The following is a 15,149-nucleotide window of genomic DNA, read 5'->3' as shown; positions in this document are numbered from 1 at the left end:
TCTTATGGGTTAAGAGTGTCAGTTATGTGGTAAGACGCAAATAGAAACAAACACACACACACACATGTATATATTTATATTATATATTATATATGTTTATCAATAATTGCATATGTATATATATAAAGGGAGAGACGGAAATAAAAAGAGAAGGGGAAAGGCATACAGGTAAGGGGAGAGAGAGAGAAAGAGAGAATACTTAGAAATATCAATCAGCAACATGAATTAATCAATTTAGATAAATGTTCGACACTGTAGTTGTATAGTATAACGAAATGTTATGTAATACATTTGTGATACATTTGGAGGTTTGCATATTTGGATTTCGCATTTTTCTTAAATTCACTTCAAAAAAATTTGACAAACAACTTATTGACGAATATAAAATCGTTATAATATACCAGCTAATAAACTAAAAGGCACTAGTGCTAAAACTCTATGGTGAAAATTGAATGTAGCGATAATAATTAATGAATGGAATGGGTCCAACTTATACTTCAAATTTTGGTATTATTTACATAAAAATTGTTTCAGCGAGATGTTGAATGATTGGAAAACATGGCAAATTATAAGAAAACAGCTGATGCATGTTTTAAAGCTTAATTCGTTAAAAAATAAATGATTTATTGTTGGATAATGAAAAATATTTTAAGTGGTGTTATGTTTGTGTGTGTTTTTTACACATATTTGTTAGCTGTACTTCATTGCACTTGATTCTGTTGTTTGTTATTTTGCTTATTATCATAATAAAACACTACGCCTGCCCGTTTTATAGGGCTGAGTTCGAAGTTCATGTTTTGAATTTTATTTGAACATGTGTGTTTGTTTATGTGAGCGTGTGGGATGTGTGTTTGTTTGTGTGTGTGTGGTGTGTGTGTGTGTGTGGTGTGTGTGAGTATGTGTGCCTATGATTCCACATCAACGTGTATACAAACATTCGCCTGAGCAAATCCCAAATTAAATTATCGTAAAATTTTAGAAAATTTTAGAACCTTAAATGGTATTAATTGACGAATTGCCCCTGGCCAATATTCAAGTCGTTAATTTTGAAGTTTGAAGTCAATTTTACTTCATTTGTTTATTCAGCATTACAACTACAGTACCACGATGGCACTCATGCATCAGTATTTATATATACACTACAATGCTGTGCTGGCGACAATTGTTTAACCATCATTGATATTTCTACTTTTAAAGCAGCAGTACTATATCAACATGAATATCGGAGACATCCACACCAACATAAGTAGCGGCCGCAGCAACCACAACAACTACAACAGCGTCAACAACACTAACTACAGCATCGAGGACGATGAAGAGGAATGTATCTTATCAAGCCAGGCAACGGCTATCAACGCCGCAGACGAAAGCGCGTCGAATAAAACTCGAAAATGTTCATTCAAGGTGAAATTATTCTGGGCAGAAATTGTGATGTTCATGTACGCATTTTGCGACTTTCCATCAAACCTGGTCTCACAGAAGTACACTCTAGATTGGATTGCTAGGTATAACTGGAACCAGGACACCCTCAACAACGTTACGCATAACTTTTCCTTATTCGATAACACGTCGGATGTTGATCCGTGTCGGTCGAATAGTTCGTCACCGGAGTATGCCTTCAACCAGAGAAACCAATGGATGACTTCGTATTATTTTATCCTGAGAACGATCGTTTGGGTTGCTCCGGCTATCGTCAGCAACTTGGTGCTTGGATCTGCCAGTGATAAGTTGGGCAGGAAATGGGTCTTTGTGCCCCCTGTCTTGGGGGGGTTTGTCATGTCGGTGGCTCTCATCTTCATCACGTACTTCAAGTCGGTTTGGTTCTTTTTTGTTTTTATAAATGATGAATTTGTGCGTTACATATGGTTCATCCATGAAAACATTATTGAATATGTTATCGCTTGAAAAACCTTTGTTTGCTACAATTTATTATTGCTATTATTATTATTGTTATAATAAATATCAGCAATACCGCTCATCACACTCAATTTTAGGGCCAGCATATTCTACCTCCTCCCATTTGACATCCTTGTGGGATTCAGTGGATCGTTCGGTTGCATCCTGCTTGCTTCAAATGCCTACGTCATGGAGCAAACAACCTCGAAAAACAGATTGTTCCGACTGGCCATCCTGCAGTTGTTCTACATGACTGGGGGGTCTGTCTCTCCATTCATCATGGGACCTCTCGTAACATACGTGGGGCCCGTTTTGACGATGCTCATATCTTCATCGGTGTCGCTCTTAAGTCTCCTCTACTGCCTCTTCTTTGTTCCGAAGAAGAAGGAGGCCATTAACTCCGGGATTTCGTCGGTCGATGCTGATGAAAATCTCATCGATAACGATATCAGTTCGCCCCTTCCCAACAGCATTTCGCAAGCGAGTGTTAACAGCAGAACGACAACTTCGAATGAAGTGTTAGATGACGACGTAGAACTGATTCAAAACGTCACACCGCATTCCAGTTCCGTGTTTTCTTTGATGTCCAGTTATATTAAAGACACCTTCAGCGTGTATTCCATAAAAAAAAGAAAACCGATCAGAAGCCCATCGCCGAGCAATTATGGTACTGTAACGAATGGTACTTTAACGAATAGCACTGCAACAAGTAGTAGCAGCTGTGAGAAGGAAGAAACAGCGGAGAATTCCTACAAACTCCGTATCCTTCTTCTGGCTTTCTTCATCATTATAATTTCGGCATTTGATGCTATCATTGGGACGCTTTTTGAAATGAACAGTCCTTTGTGTTGGACTCCTAGTACGATTGGTATATATACCGGTGTATCGGTTTTAGCTATGGCAGTCGGATCTTTAGTAATGACTCCATTATTCGAGCGGTTTTTCAGTCACATCACAATTGCAATCATTGCCTCAATTGCCTGCGCTGGAACTAGGATCTACTTGTATTTCGTTAGAAATACTTTGATGATGTTTCTCGGTTAGTCGTAGTTTAGTTCTTTTGTATTTATTTCATAAAAATTTGTAATATTAAAAATAATTCTTGTTGAGATACTTTGAATTAATGATGCTTTTTATTCTATGTTTGAATGTTATTTAATTTGGTTGCAGGAGCTGCGTTGTCGGTGTTCAACCTCATGTTGATTCCAAGCATTCGGACGATGATGACACTCCTTGTTCACCAATCCAAACATGGTTCGTGCAGTTGTATAAAATCTACGCTAATTCTTCAATCACACGCCACTATTCACCACACATCTAAACTTATCGCTGCGTTATTTTATAAAATTACATCATCTGACCAACAAAACATGATTGTAGGGGCTATCCTTGGATCAATCGAAGCTGTCGAAATTTTGTGCTGCCTGCTGGCTAGTGTGCTGTTCAACACGGTGTACTCTGCAACTCTCATGATTTCAACTGCATTCGTCTTCCTAATTTCCGCCGGCATATTCTTACTTGGGACTATAATACTCATGTATTTTTCTCTTCAAGTTTTCAATTCGCTTTAAAAATAATTGAATGTTTTCACTTTTTTTAGATTTGATTTTTTCATTTATGAAAATGTTTATCTGATTTATTTCCTAGTTTACATTTTCTTAACTTTTTTATCTTTACTGGCAATTATTTTAAAAATTCATTCACCGGTGTAGTGTATTAAACATACATTTGCAGATTTTACAGAGTTAAATACGGAACCTCTGAGAAGATCTTAGTGGACAGTCCACAAGAAATAACAAGTGCAATAGCTTGATGATGCAAATTGAAGATCTGATTGTTTTTACTTTTGTAATTTTATATTACAGTTCTTATTTTCAATTTTTACTGATATATTTAACATTTTTTGGGGACAGACAATAAATTAATTTAGACTTTTATTTATAAGAATACAAAACAATAATTAAATTGTATCGGTCAACGACATCGTTAGATAATAGTGAATATTAGATCGGGTTGATCTTGAAATGTAATCCAATGAGTGAGAAAACGAAGCACTTTAGATCTTGCACCAAATAGTAGAAAGTTCTCAGTCCCTCCGGATCACTGGAAATAATTAAATTAATTTCAAATAAATTAAAAAAATGAATCAAACTAAACTACACAATATATATTGAAATTGAAAATAATACAAACCTGCTTTGATTGACATCCATCAAAGAACCTATTTTAGATGTCGTGAAAGAGATGTGCTCATCATCCATCACAATCTCTAGTTCCTGCCGACCAACTCTATCTGGCTGGGGCCACAAGTTGTCATCTTCTTGCATGATTTCAGAATCTTCAATGATCCTTTGCAACTCTTGCATTACACTTTTGTGGATAAACGCCTGGAAATAATTTATTATAATTATATTATATTGATTGCAACATTAAAATCTTGTCATGGCTTACAAACATAATGTAAGTAAGTGAACTACACAACATAGAATATACATAGTGAAAATATGAAGCCAAAAAATTAAAATTTTAAATAACGTAATGGTAATCCAAACTAATTCAATAAATAAATAGTTAATTAATAAATTAATTAAAAATAGATAAAATAATTTAGCACCTCTTTTCGGATCATGACGTCATTTTTGTAGTTGGAATTGTTGGCATAACGTAGTTTACCTAATAAAAATCACAAATTAATATTGACAATTAACATTAGTTTAGTAATTTATCTAGTAAATTGGTAAAAGTTAAATGTTAAAAAACAATATTTTCGTAGTAATAACTAGTCATAACGATAACCGAAACAAGCGAGAATTTTCAAAAAAAAACCTACCTTCAGGCCTGAATTCAAACTCCAGAAATTCGTGACCAAACTTTCCTCTGTGGCCAACGTAATATCTCAAATAAAAGTTGCTTACCGGAGTAACCATTTCGACGATCTTTACGAACGAGATTTTGAGGCTATCAAAAACCGGGCTAGATATTTATAGGGCGACAATAAAAAAAACAATGAATATATAGCATGATTGTAAATATAAACAAAGAATTAATAAAATTGTAAAAGTAGCGTATTAAAATTAAAATTAAATAAAGGTTTAGATAAATTAAAATATTTTTTAAATTTAATAATTTATTAACAAATTTATTTGATTAAATAATTTTAACTAAAGTCCACTTTGACTTAACCTTAAAAGTTGATTCGTGTTAGCCTTCATCACGTTTTTGGTAACAAAGTTCACGTTGTAACTTCGCTTTTAATTGAGATCAAAATGTCGTTCGCTACTAAATTGATTAATCGCCATTTTTCCACTGGAATTAAACTTTCAAACAAAAATGTCATCATAAAAAATGTCACCGTCATCGGTGGCGGAATCATGGGTGGTGGGATAGCCCAGGTGGGTAGTGTCGGGATTGCCACTCATTCAGAATCCGTACTGATATAAATACAAAATAAATAATTTTTTTCAAAAGGTGGCAGCCCAAACAGGACACAACGTAACGTTGGTTGACGTCAGTGAAGATGTCTTGAAAAATTCAAAATCCAAAATTGAAACAAGTCTTGCCAGGGTTGTTAAAAAGTTGTTTGGGGACAATAAAGAGGTCTCTTCATTTATGAATAGTGATTAGTGTGATTCATTTTGCGGTCTATAAAATTATGTTTGAGCAATCAGATATTTAAAATTGAATTTAACCAATATATATAGCTAATAGTTTGTGAGCATTTCTTCATTTTTTGGTGGTCTGTTTTGTTTTGATTTTATGTTAGATTTCAATGTTTATCTAAATTTTATAATTTATTATTAAAATTTTGGGTATTTCATTTTGAAAACTGTACAGTTATTATTCTAGACTTTGATAAATATTATTTTTTTATAATTTAAATTAATTTATTTAAAAAAAACAAATAAAATTCAGAAGGGTGAACTATTCCAAAAAGAAACAATGGGTAGATTAAACTATAGGACATCTCTTGTCGATTCGGTGAACGAGGCAGACCTAGTTGTAGAGGCTGTTGTCGAAAACATAGACATCAAACACAAAGTATTTACTCAGCTTGATTCTGTAGCACCAGAGTAAATATCTTTTTTTTTATAATTTTTTTCATTTTATAATTCCCGCTATAGTTCTTCTTAATGTATGCAAATTTGCATAAATTTGACGCATCACACATGTTATCGGGCATCTTATACTTATACTTAATATGTATTAAATAAATACTATCAATATTAGTTATTGTTTATTATTTTGTTTCTTCATTGTATAATTTCATACAAATAAATTCATTTCAATGAAATATTCAAAATTTTCAACAAATACATTTAAAATTTCTCTATTTCCACAATCAAGACACACCATTTTCGCCTCGAACACATCTTCATTCCTCATAAAAGACATGGCCAAGGTCACAAAAAGGTTGGATAGGTTTGGAGGGCTGCACTTCTTTAACCCTGTAACCGTCATGAAACTGGTTGAGGTGGGGTTTATTGAGTGGTGTAATGGTTAAAGTGCCTGGCATCCCTTTTGTAGTGACTCGGTTCGAATTTAAAGGATCTCTTTGCATTTGAAACCAGTCAGTGCAACAGCACTGCCAGGCATTTCAACCATTACAGCATTGTGCATTTGTTAATAGTTTTTGAAAATAATTATTTTTATAAATACATCAATCACTCAATCAATCATATTTCTTATAAAGGTCATAAAAATGCCTGAAACCTCCCAAGAAACCCATGAAGCCCTTATTAAGTTTGGCACGACAATGGGCAAAACAGCTGTTGAAGCTAAGGTTTAATAATCAAATGCTATTTGTCTAACTTTTTATGAGTATAATTATTGTGAATGATATAATTATAAATAAATTAATTATGAACAATTATAAATAATTATGTTAGGATAAAGATGGATTCATAGTGAACAGACTGTTGATTCCTTATCTAATGGACAGTGTCAGAATGCTCGAGAGAGGTTTTCTTATAACTTTTCTTTTTGGTGTAATGGCTAAAGTGCCTGGTCCTTCTGTTGCATTGACTAGTTTCGAATGCATGGTGATTCATGCCTAGCACATGCAATGTGTGTGATGCCTGCGTTCTACTGTAATTTTGCCATAAATTTCACTTATTAATGATCTATGCTGTTTATTAGTATTTATCATTACCGCTTGACTGATTTGATTGGCTGATTTGATTGATTGGTTGGCTGATTGATTGATTGATTGATTGATTGATTGATTGATTGATTGATTGATTGATTGATTGATTGATTGATTGATTGATTGATTGATTGATTGATTGATTGGTTGATTGATTGATTGATTGATTGATTGATTGATTGATTGATTGATAATGAATTCACGTGAACGAAGGAGACGCCACTGCCAGGGACATAGACACGGCCATGAAGTTAGGGTCGGGCCATCCAATGGGCCCAATTGAACTCGTCGACTACATTGGATTGGATACGTGCAAATTTGCTCTCGATGGTTGTTATAATTAATTATTTCATTAATCTACACAGTATTTGAACCAGGTCATTGCGTAATGGTAATGCGAGACATGGCACTTCTACCGACTGAGCCAACTAACTCGTCGACCAATAAAGATTCTATTTTTTACATAACAGATTCAATTCTATCGATTTTTATTCGTGAATTCAGCTGGATGTTATACATCTTTATAAATAATCTTTTTAAGGTTGGCACCAAAAGGAACCAAACAATCCAACATACAGACCCATTGCAATGCTTGATAAGTTGGTTTCTGAAGGCAAACTAGGCGTCAAGACAGGAGCTGGCTTCTACGAATACAAAAAGAAATAAAAATGTCTGCAACTGAATAAAATTAAAATAATCTACAAGTTTATTATTGTGTTTAAAAATGTTTTTTGACTAAATTTTAAGCATGAGTTACGTTACTTTGTGTCAATTTTTGTTAAAGACAGATCGTGCCTTAAGTGTTTGTGCTAATAACGTTGCATGTTAATATTTTGTAATTATTTTTTTCGCTGTTGTACATTGTCCAACTCATTAAAATATCATGTTCCCTTCCCTGTTTCGATGCCAGATGTTGTTCATTCGATTTGTTAATCTAAGTTTTTGTTTTCATTTTAATTTGAAATTGGCTCTATGATTATTTTGAAAAGAAGTAATTCGTTGCAATTGTTTAACCCAATTATACTAGATAAAAGACTGAAAAGTGCCAAACTGTTCATTTGTTTGAGGATACGTTAACTTAATAACTACTTATCCTTAAAACGAAACGAACACGAAGAAAATAAATAGAAAAATCAAACCCGATCTTCCAAATCATTCTTAACAAATATTAAATCCTCGGCAAAAAGGAAATTGACTGGATCGTTGACCACAATCGTCTCGTTGATCGTGTAACCTTTCTCCTCCATGAACTCTGAGTACTGCTTTCTGTCGCCGTGCATAAACTCGACGGCTAACGTTTTTATATCGAGTTCGCCGAAGTTGATCGTTTTTAAGATGTCCAGTTCGAATCCTTCGACGTCCAAACTAAAGAAATCGATCCGCGAAACTTCCAGTGCAGCCATGATTGTATGGAATGGGAAGCAGGGAACGACCATTCCTTGCGCTTTGGCCCGTCCGTCCTTTGTCATCATCAACTTTCCTCTTCCTGTGTCACTCTCTTGAAATGTCAGCTGTCCGTGAATTGGAATTATTTTATTTGATACAGGTTACAACGAAAAAAATTATTGAAGAACGTGAATCTAAAATGGAAATTGTCGAAAAATCAAAAGGAACGAACCTCAAATTGAGAACTTCGAAATGGAAATTGTTTAAAAAATCAGAACAAACAAATCTCAAGTTAAAATTCTCAACATAGAATTTATAGGAGGAAGCCCGGATTTCACCTTAGAGACGTGATTGCTGGGACTGACACAGGCGTTGACACTCCAACACCGACGGTTCTTCCCGAGGAGTTGGGCGTAGAAGAATGGATCTGCCTCGATCAGGAGACCCTTCCAAAACCTCGTGTGCTCGAAGAAAAGTGTGTTGGAAGACCTTTCCCCGTCGAATCCACCCACTTCCACAAAAAACAAGTCCCTCTGAGATTAATTTTTTAATTTGTTTTTCAACTTATTCTCTAAATATTTAAACTTCACACCTTAAATTTAAATTACTAGAAATTAATGATAACAAACATATGGCTAGTTAGTATCAAGATTGTTAGCATTTTCGCCATTTTATTAAACGACGTATTAGTTCACCACCATGTACCATCATCGGACTGAGCGAGATCAGGCAATAAAATGATCGTTAAGATTCCTTTTATGATTGAAACACCTGATTACGACAGCTCAACAAATTGATTTTATGACATCATCTTAATCACTGAGCTAATGTGTCTGTCTGTCTGTGTGTTTATTCACTTATTTATCAATCTCATTGGCACGCGATGCCAGATGATGCGTTACTTAAAAAGTGATAGATGTGACGTGTTAGTTGGAGCTACTGATGTTTCAGCTGAGTTTACAGTATACCGAAAGTAAAAATATTGCAATCTTTTGCAATTCAAATTAAATATAATTTCATTTAACGGTTATAACTTTTGACATCTGCATGTGCAATAGTTCCGTAGGGTTGAGAAATAATTGTGTGAGAGAGCTGAGGTTCAAACAACAGCACAAACACGCATCCAAACAGCCTACCTTAGCTGCCAAAATATTGTCAACAACGGTTGCTTGTGGTGTCTTGTAGACAGTTTTTGAAAGTTTGTACGTGTTGAGGAAGGAAGGAGGGTCTAATATCTCTCTGACCAACTGGATTGCTTCTGGATCATTTGCGGTGGCTTTCCTGGCCACCAAACTGTCAAGTCGTTCGTGAAAGTGGTCGTCGTAATTGTTCAGCAGTTCGTATCTTGTTAATTCTTGACCTACGTGTGTGTGTGTGTGTGTGTGTGGGTTTGTGTGTTTGTGGTGTGGTGTTTGTGGGTGTGTGTGCGTTCAATCGATCTCTTAATCGATCAATCAATCAAAACAGAAATTAAAATACAACAGTATGTGTATATAAACATCTACTCACGATTCTTTGAATGCCGACGGTTCACAAACTCGGTCGGTGTCGATATCGAAGTCGAACTCTTCCAGCCGGTATAATAAAATCCGAAGAAGATGATGAATAGAACAATTTGTGTCACAAAGATTATGGTGGTGTTGATTCGTGAGTGCATTTTCATCAGGCTCGTCTTTCTTCGGAAGAATGTCCTATTTATGATTTTTGATTTCATTCGGTGATTTAAATTTCAATAATCAAGCCTTCTTGTTGCGTCATATCCGCCGTGCGCTCATTGGCGCGCTTTTTGCTAGGTCATAAGGTCAGATCTGCTAAAGTACGTAAGTGACGGTGGAGTAGTTATAGGAGGAAGAGGGTTCCAGATAAAAGGGTTAAAAAACTTTTAATGATTGCTATTAGTCAAATTGTTTCATTAAGCCGAAACATTTTAGGATTGGTTACTTAGAATTTTGATAGTATTTTATTGAATATTGATTGATTATTTAAATTAATCGATTGATTGATTGATTGATTGATTGACTGTCTGACTGATTGATTGATTGATTGATTGATTGATTGATTGATTGATTGATTGATTGATTGATTGATTGATTGATTGATTGATTGATAAAGTAAATAGATTGACTTTTAGATCTGATATCTAATCATTTGAAATCTGTATGAAGAAAATCACCTACAGCGTACTATAGAAATCTTTTTTTTTAGCATTAAATAATTGTTTGCCGAGAAAATATTAAATTTTTGAAGATGAGTAACAAAAAATTCGACAATATATAACACTGTTTAATCTGTTGAAAATAAAATTTAACTTAAAAGATACTATATCGTGTATCTCAATTTTATATGTCGTATTTATTTTTCTATTATTTACATTTTCAATGGACGCGTCTTTGAGACGAAATTATATTTCAATTCTACAAAAGCAATTTTACAAATTTGACACCAAAATTTTAAATCAAGCTGCTAAACTAACTTTCTCTGAAAATGAAGTTCTCTTTTAAATCCTTTACAATTAAATACTCTAAATAATAGAAATAAAACAACAAAAATATAAAGTAACTTTGAAAAAAATAACGCTCCCGTCTTGCGAAGTAAAATCGAACTGACTCAAAAAGATCGTGTCTGTAAATAAAAAAAAACTGCCTAGCTGTTGTTTGTGTTGGGCTTTTTTTTCTCGTCAGATAAATACGGTGCACTGTTTGCAATTGCTACACGTGTGTTATATGTAAAACATTGTATACAAATGTATACATACACACACACATATGTATATATATATACACACGCACACAAACACATTTTATACTAAACACTGCTGATGACAAATGATTGCCAGCGATAAGTTTTATAACAATTATTAAAAATATAACAAATATTAAAAATTGTTTTCTCATATAAACATGACGAGTAAAATCCCCAAAAAATTGTAAAATCAGGAGCAAGTACCTTCAAGTCTATTATATTCCAATCAAAACATGTACGTAAAAATAAATATTTCGACAGAATTTTCAACAAATTAAATTTTTACAGTAAACAAATCAATTTAATTTAAATAAATTCAGTGGAACTGTAATTAAATTTAAGCTAAGAATCCGGTTGTATATATTTAATTTAAATTTAAATTAATAAATAAACTTAATGTTAACAAGTTTGATGTAATAAGACTATAAAAGTGAATAAGTTTTAAACTGATCATATAAATTTTATACAATGTATTTACGACACACTGTTTTTATACACATTACAAGCTTACGGTAAAACGCATTGCTTAATAATGAAATTTAATATTGTATAAAGATATTCATAAATTTAATATTGTATAATCATAAATTTATGTAAAAATTCAACAAAATGAAGAAATTCTCTAATTATAGAGTAAATAAAGATTTTCACAGACGTACAAAAAGAACATTATAGAATTTAATTTGAGATGAAGTAAATATGTTGAAAAGAGTTCATTGCATATGTATGTATGTACAACTTCATGAATTTGCATAACCAAAAAATACTCGATCAATACGAAAGGTAACTTTTAGTTAATGAGAAAGGAGATGAATGAACGAGTAAATTAAAGAAAAAATTTCAAAATATCATCGATTGAACATGGAGTTTTTTAGTTTATGAATGCAGAGAAGATTAACAGCAACGTTGAGTTTTATTTTTATGTTGACTTTATTGAATTTTAGGAAAACAATTGAATGCTGGCAAATTAATATAAAATACAGACTGCTCGAGTTAATGCGTTGATTTTAATCAACGAGGAAGTTTGTATGATGAAGAACTAGGAAAAATATGAAAAAATGAAAAAGAAAAAAATGATAAAAAGTATTCTAAACCCAGTAAGAGAGAATGTTTAAAACAACGGAAGCGATATCTTTCAGATTGTTCGTGATTTCGATTAATTTCTCATGATTAGCCGTCAGTTTGCCGACATCTTGTTTCTGTATTCTTTGCTTCACAGCGTTCGTTAAATTTTTCAACGAGTCACAAATTTTCGAGCTGATGGAATTCAACTGGCCCGTGAAGTCAAGATGGCCAGTTATTTTTTTAAGGATGAAGTCGAAAGTGAACAGAACCTTATGGGCACTGGCGGTTAAGGATTTTGCGTTGTTCACTAGGACTAATAATTGCAAATTAATCTCGGATGAGTTGTTTTGATCTAACTTGCAGTTTTTTTGGAAACAAAAAATTAACTTTTCTAAATTTTCAACCTCCTCTTTCAAATAAGGTCTGTTGAATCTTAACAGATCTTTACTACTGGAACTCAGGTTAACAGTGAAATCGGATACTGGCAGATTTTTCGCGAGAACCTTTTCAGCTCGGTAGGAAGGATAATCGTAGTCGAGAGCTTCAATAGAAATTACTCTAGTTCCAAGCTGGTTCGTCGTGATTGAGGAAGACTTGGAAAGTTGCTTCATGTTGCTTACGATCAGTCCCGTTCTTCTGTCGCTCGTTGAGAAATTTGACTGTTGGGATTGATGACGAATTGAAATCATGGATTTTGAATTCGGTGTGTCGTAGTCTAAAACATTTTCCATACTGCTGAATTTGTTCATTTTTCGAGGGGTTGACTGTTTTATAGGAGGATTTGAATGGAATGATTGATTCAAAACCAGCGGATGAGTGTTAGGTAAGTCGTAATCTGGCGTTTCATTGCTCGAGTGTTTCGTCAAAGTTTGATGTGATCTGTTTTTACTGGAAACTTCTAACAAATCGTTACTTTTTGGTCTGGTTGAATTTGAAGAGAATAAACTAACTGGTTTGTCGTAATCCAAACATTCGGAAGATCTAGGAATATCGTAATCTACGAGCTCTGGACTGATACAAAAATCAGAAAATCTTCCGTCGCTTCGGTGATTTTTAGCGCTGTTTGTGGTTTTGTTAAATTTTTGCATCAGACCGCTATTGTTGTAACTACTGGAAAGAAAGACACCAGGTTTTGGAGTATCGTAATCACTCAACTGACCCGTTTCAGATATGTTATCAATAGAAGGTCTTGAGCCAAACAATTTCACATGGTTGTTGTTTTTATCTGTCACATAAAGCTTCTCCTTTTGCACACGTTCAAAAAATTCTGCAAGCTGTTTCACATTTTTTACAACGATGTTTTTAACGGTTTCTAGAGACGTTAAAAGTTCCGCAAATTTTGCGGCGTCGTTCGCTGTATAGTTATTTTTATTTAAATTGTTTAAAATGTTTTCCAGCTGCCTGCTGGAAGTTTTGACATCGTCCAGTGAGATGTTTGACGTTGAGATTGAGTTTTGTTTTATTACGGCAATCAATTTCGACCCTTCCGCGTTATAGGACTGCAATTTATTCCAGAGTGAAACGCAGATAACTCTGGCAACGGTGGTTATGGAAGTGATGTTGCTACATTCTTTCCATTTCGGCAAGCTCTGCTCTACTTGAGTTATTACTGACTGTAGCTGCTTCTCGTTCGATTTGAAGCTATTATAAATTTCGTTAAATTTCAGTTCGCCAGAGTTTCTGGGAGAAGAGGCTGTGCTGCTTTTATCGCTCATAATTGAATTATTTCGAGGAGTGTCGTAGTCATCTTGCGAGTTGAGTTTTGTACATATTGTAGATCGATCGTTGTCGTTGTTGGCAGCGATGTTACTTTTCATTTTCATCGGACTGTCATAATCGTCGGTACCCGATGTTCTTCTCGAAGTTCTCTCCGACGGTGAACTCAATTTGGTTTTCGGTGTGTCGTAGTCTGTCGCTGGTGAGTCTGCCATCTGTCAAATGAAAATAATTTTTATCTATTTTTGATCGACGAAAACTGGAAACAAAATAACTAAAATTTAAAGAAGTAGCTACATAGGAAGCAACAATACTCGTTATTTATTATTGTCTCAAATGTCATACAAGTTTGTCAATTTCAAAGAAAACCAAATTAAATCAAGGAAAAAAAAAACAAGAACACTTACTGGAACGACAACTAGTCTGTTGGCAGGAGCAATGCCAGTTCTACCCTTAAGTTCACAGAGCCACCAGCCCTCCATGCCCTCGTAGTCTCTCTCGATGACCTCAAGTACGTCGTTTCGTTTGAAGGTCAGTTCGTCCGAGGTCTCCGATGAGTTGTCGTAAAGTGCGCGGGCCTTCATGTCGGCGCTTGCTGGAATGGTGGGGAGTGAGATTTTTAGGTTGCTTCAATGGTATCTCATTTTAAATATTAACTAAAATATATCAATTATAACAATATATTAATTATACCACATATCAATATACCAATTATTTATTTTAAAAAAATAATGAAATCTAAAATTTTTTAGTGGAAAACTAGCAATTCATTGAATAAATTATTCAAAATTCTATTAACACAGAGAGATAATTTAATAAAAGAGAGTAATAGATAAATTGGAACGAGATAAGTTGGAACGATTTACTAATTATTACTTTTTTCAGAACGTTACTAAAAGTCTTAACCAGTAACAAAGAAAAATTGTTAGTACATTTGTCAACTGATTTCAAAGCATACATACATACACACACACACAGGCACACATGACAAATGCTGATACAACGAATATTTATTTACTCGAAGAAATTAATTATCTTACTCCCTTTTATTCTGTCATTCTCTCTCTTTTCTCCCCGCATCTCTCGGATTTCAAATTTGCTTCCATTCGTTTCTGTCACTTCTCTCTTTTGTTCTCCTTTTCTTTCTTTATCTATCTATCTATCTACACATTCATCTATGAATCAATTTTTCTTTCCGTTT

At 33.9% G+C, this 15,149-nt stretch overlaps 4 protein-coding genes across 4 annotated transcripts; 2 read left to right on the top strand and 2 right to left on the bottom strand.

Annotated features, from left to right (window-relative positions):
* Window positions 1-1,215: 1,215 nt before the first annotated feature.
* On the top strand, window positions 1,216-3,709 carry HELRODRAFT_177365 (hypothetical protein; the record flags this gene model as incomplete). The annotated part of the gene is made up of 5 exons (XM_009025568.1): window positions 1,216-1,811; window positions 1,995-2,935; window positions 3,067-3,150; window positions 3,277-3,433; window positions 3,631-3,709. The coding sequence occupies 5 exons, from the start codon at window positions 1,216-1,218 to the stop codon at window positions 3,707-3,709; spliced, it is 1,857 nt and encodes a 618-aa protein (XP_009023816.1).
* A 190-nt stretch (window positions 3,710-3,899) lies between these two features.
* Window positions 3,900-4,823, bottom strand: HELRODRAFT_84829 (hypothetical protein; the record flags this gene model as incomplete). The annotated part of the gene is made up of 4 exons (XM_009025462.1): window positions 3,900-3,999; window positions 4,090-4,283; window positions 4,511-4,569; window positions 4,727-4,823. 4 exons carry the CDS (start codon window positions 4,821-4,823, stop codon window positions 3,900-3,902), a joined length of 450 nt encoding a protein of 149 aa, XP_009023710.1.
* A 120-nt stretch (window positions 4,824-4,943) lies between these two features.
* Window positions 4,944-8,181, top strand: HELRODRAFT_185875 (hypothetical protein). Its single transcript, XM_009025567.1, has 8 exons — window positions 4,944-5,288; window positions 5,365-5,493; window positions 5,809-5,966; window positions 6,241-6,367; window positions 6,587-6,676; window positions 6,783-6,855; window positions 7,253-7,369; window positions 7,581-8,181. Exons 1-8 carry the CDS (start codon window positions 5,163-5,165, stop codon window positions 7,703-7,705), a joined length of 945 nt encoding a protein of 314 aa, XP_009023815.1. The 5' UTR covers window positions 4,944-5,162; the 3' UTR covers window positions 7,706-8,181.
* Window positions 8,182-14,358: 6,177 nt separating this feature from the next.
* On the bottom strand, window positions 14,359-14,526 carry HELRODRAFT_138610 (hypothetical protein; the record flags this gene model as incomplete). The annotated part of the gene is made up of 1 exon (XM_009025566.1): window positions 14,359-14,526. A coding segment is annotated over one exon (168 nt), but the record flags the coding sequence as incomplete, so codon positions are not given.
* Window positions 14,527-15,149: the final 623 nt, after the last annotated feature.

The sequence above is a fragment of the Helobdella robusta genome (assembly GCF_000326865.2).
Source record: "Helobdella robusta unplaced genomic scaffold HELROscaffold_42, whole genome shotgun sequence".
In the NCBI taxonomy this organism is placed as follows: Eukaryota; Metazoa; Annelida; class Clitellata; order Rhynchobdellida; family Glossiphoniidae; genus Helobdella; species Helobdella robusta.
The sequence above is the reverse complement of the archived record's forward strand: the minus strand, read 5'-3'. Positions and strand labels throughout refer to the sequence as shown.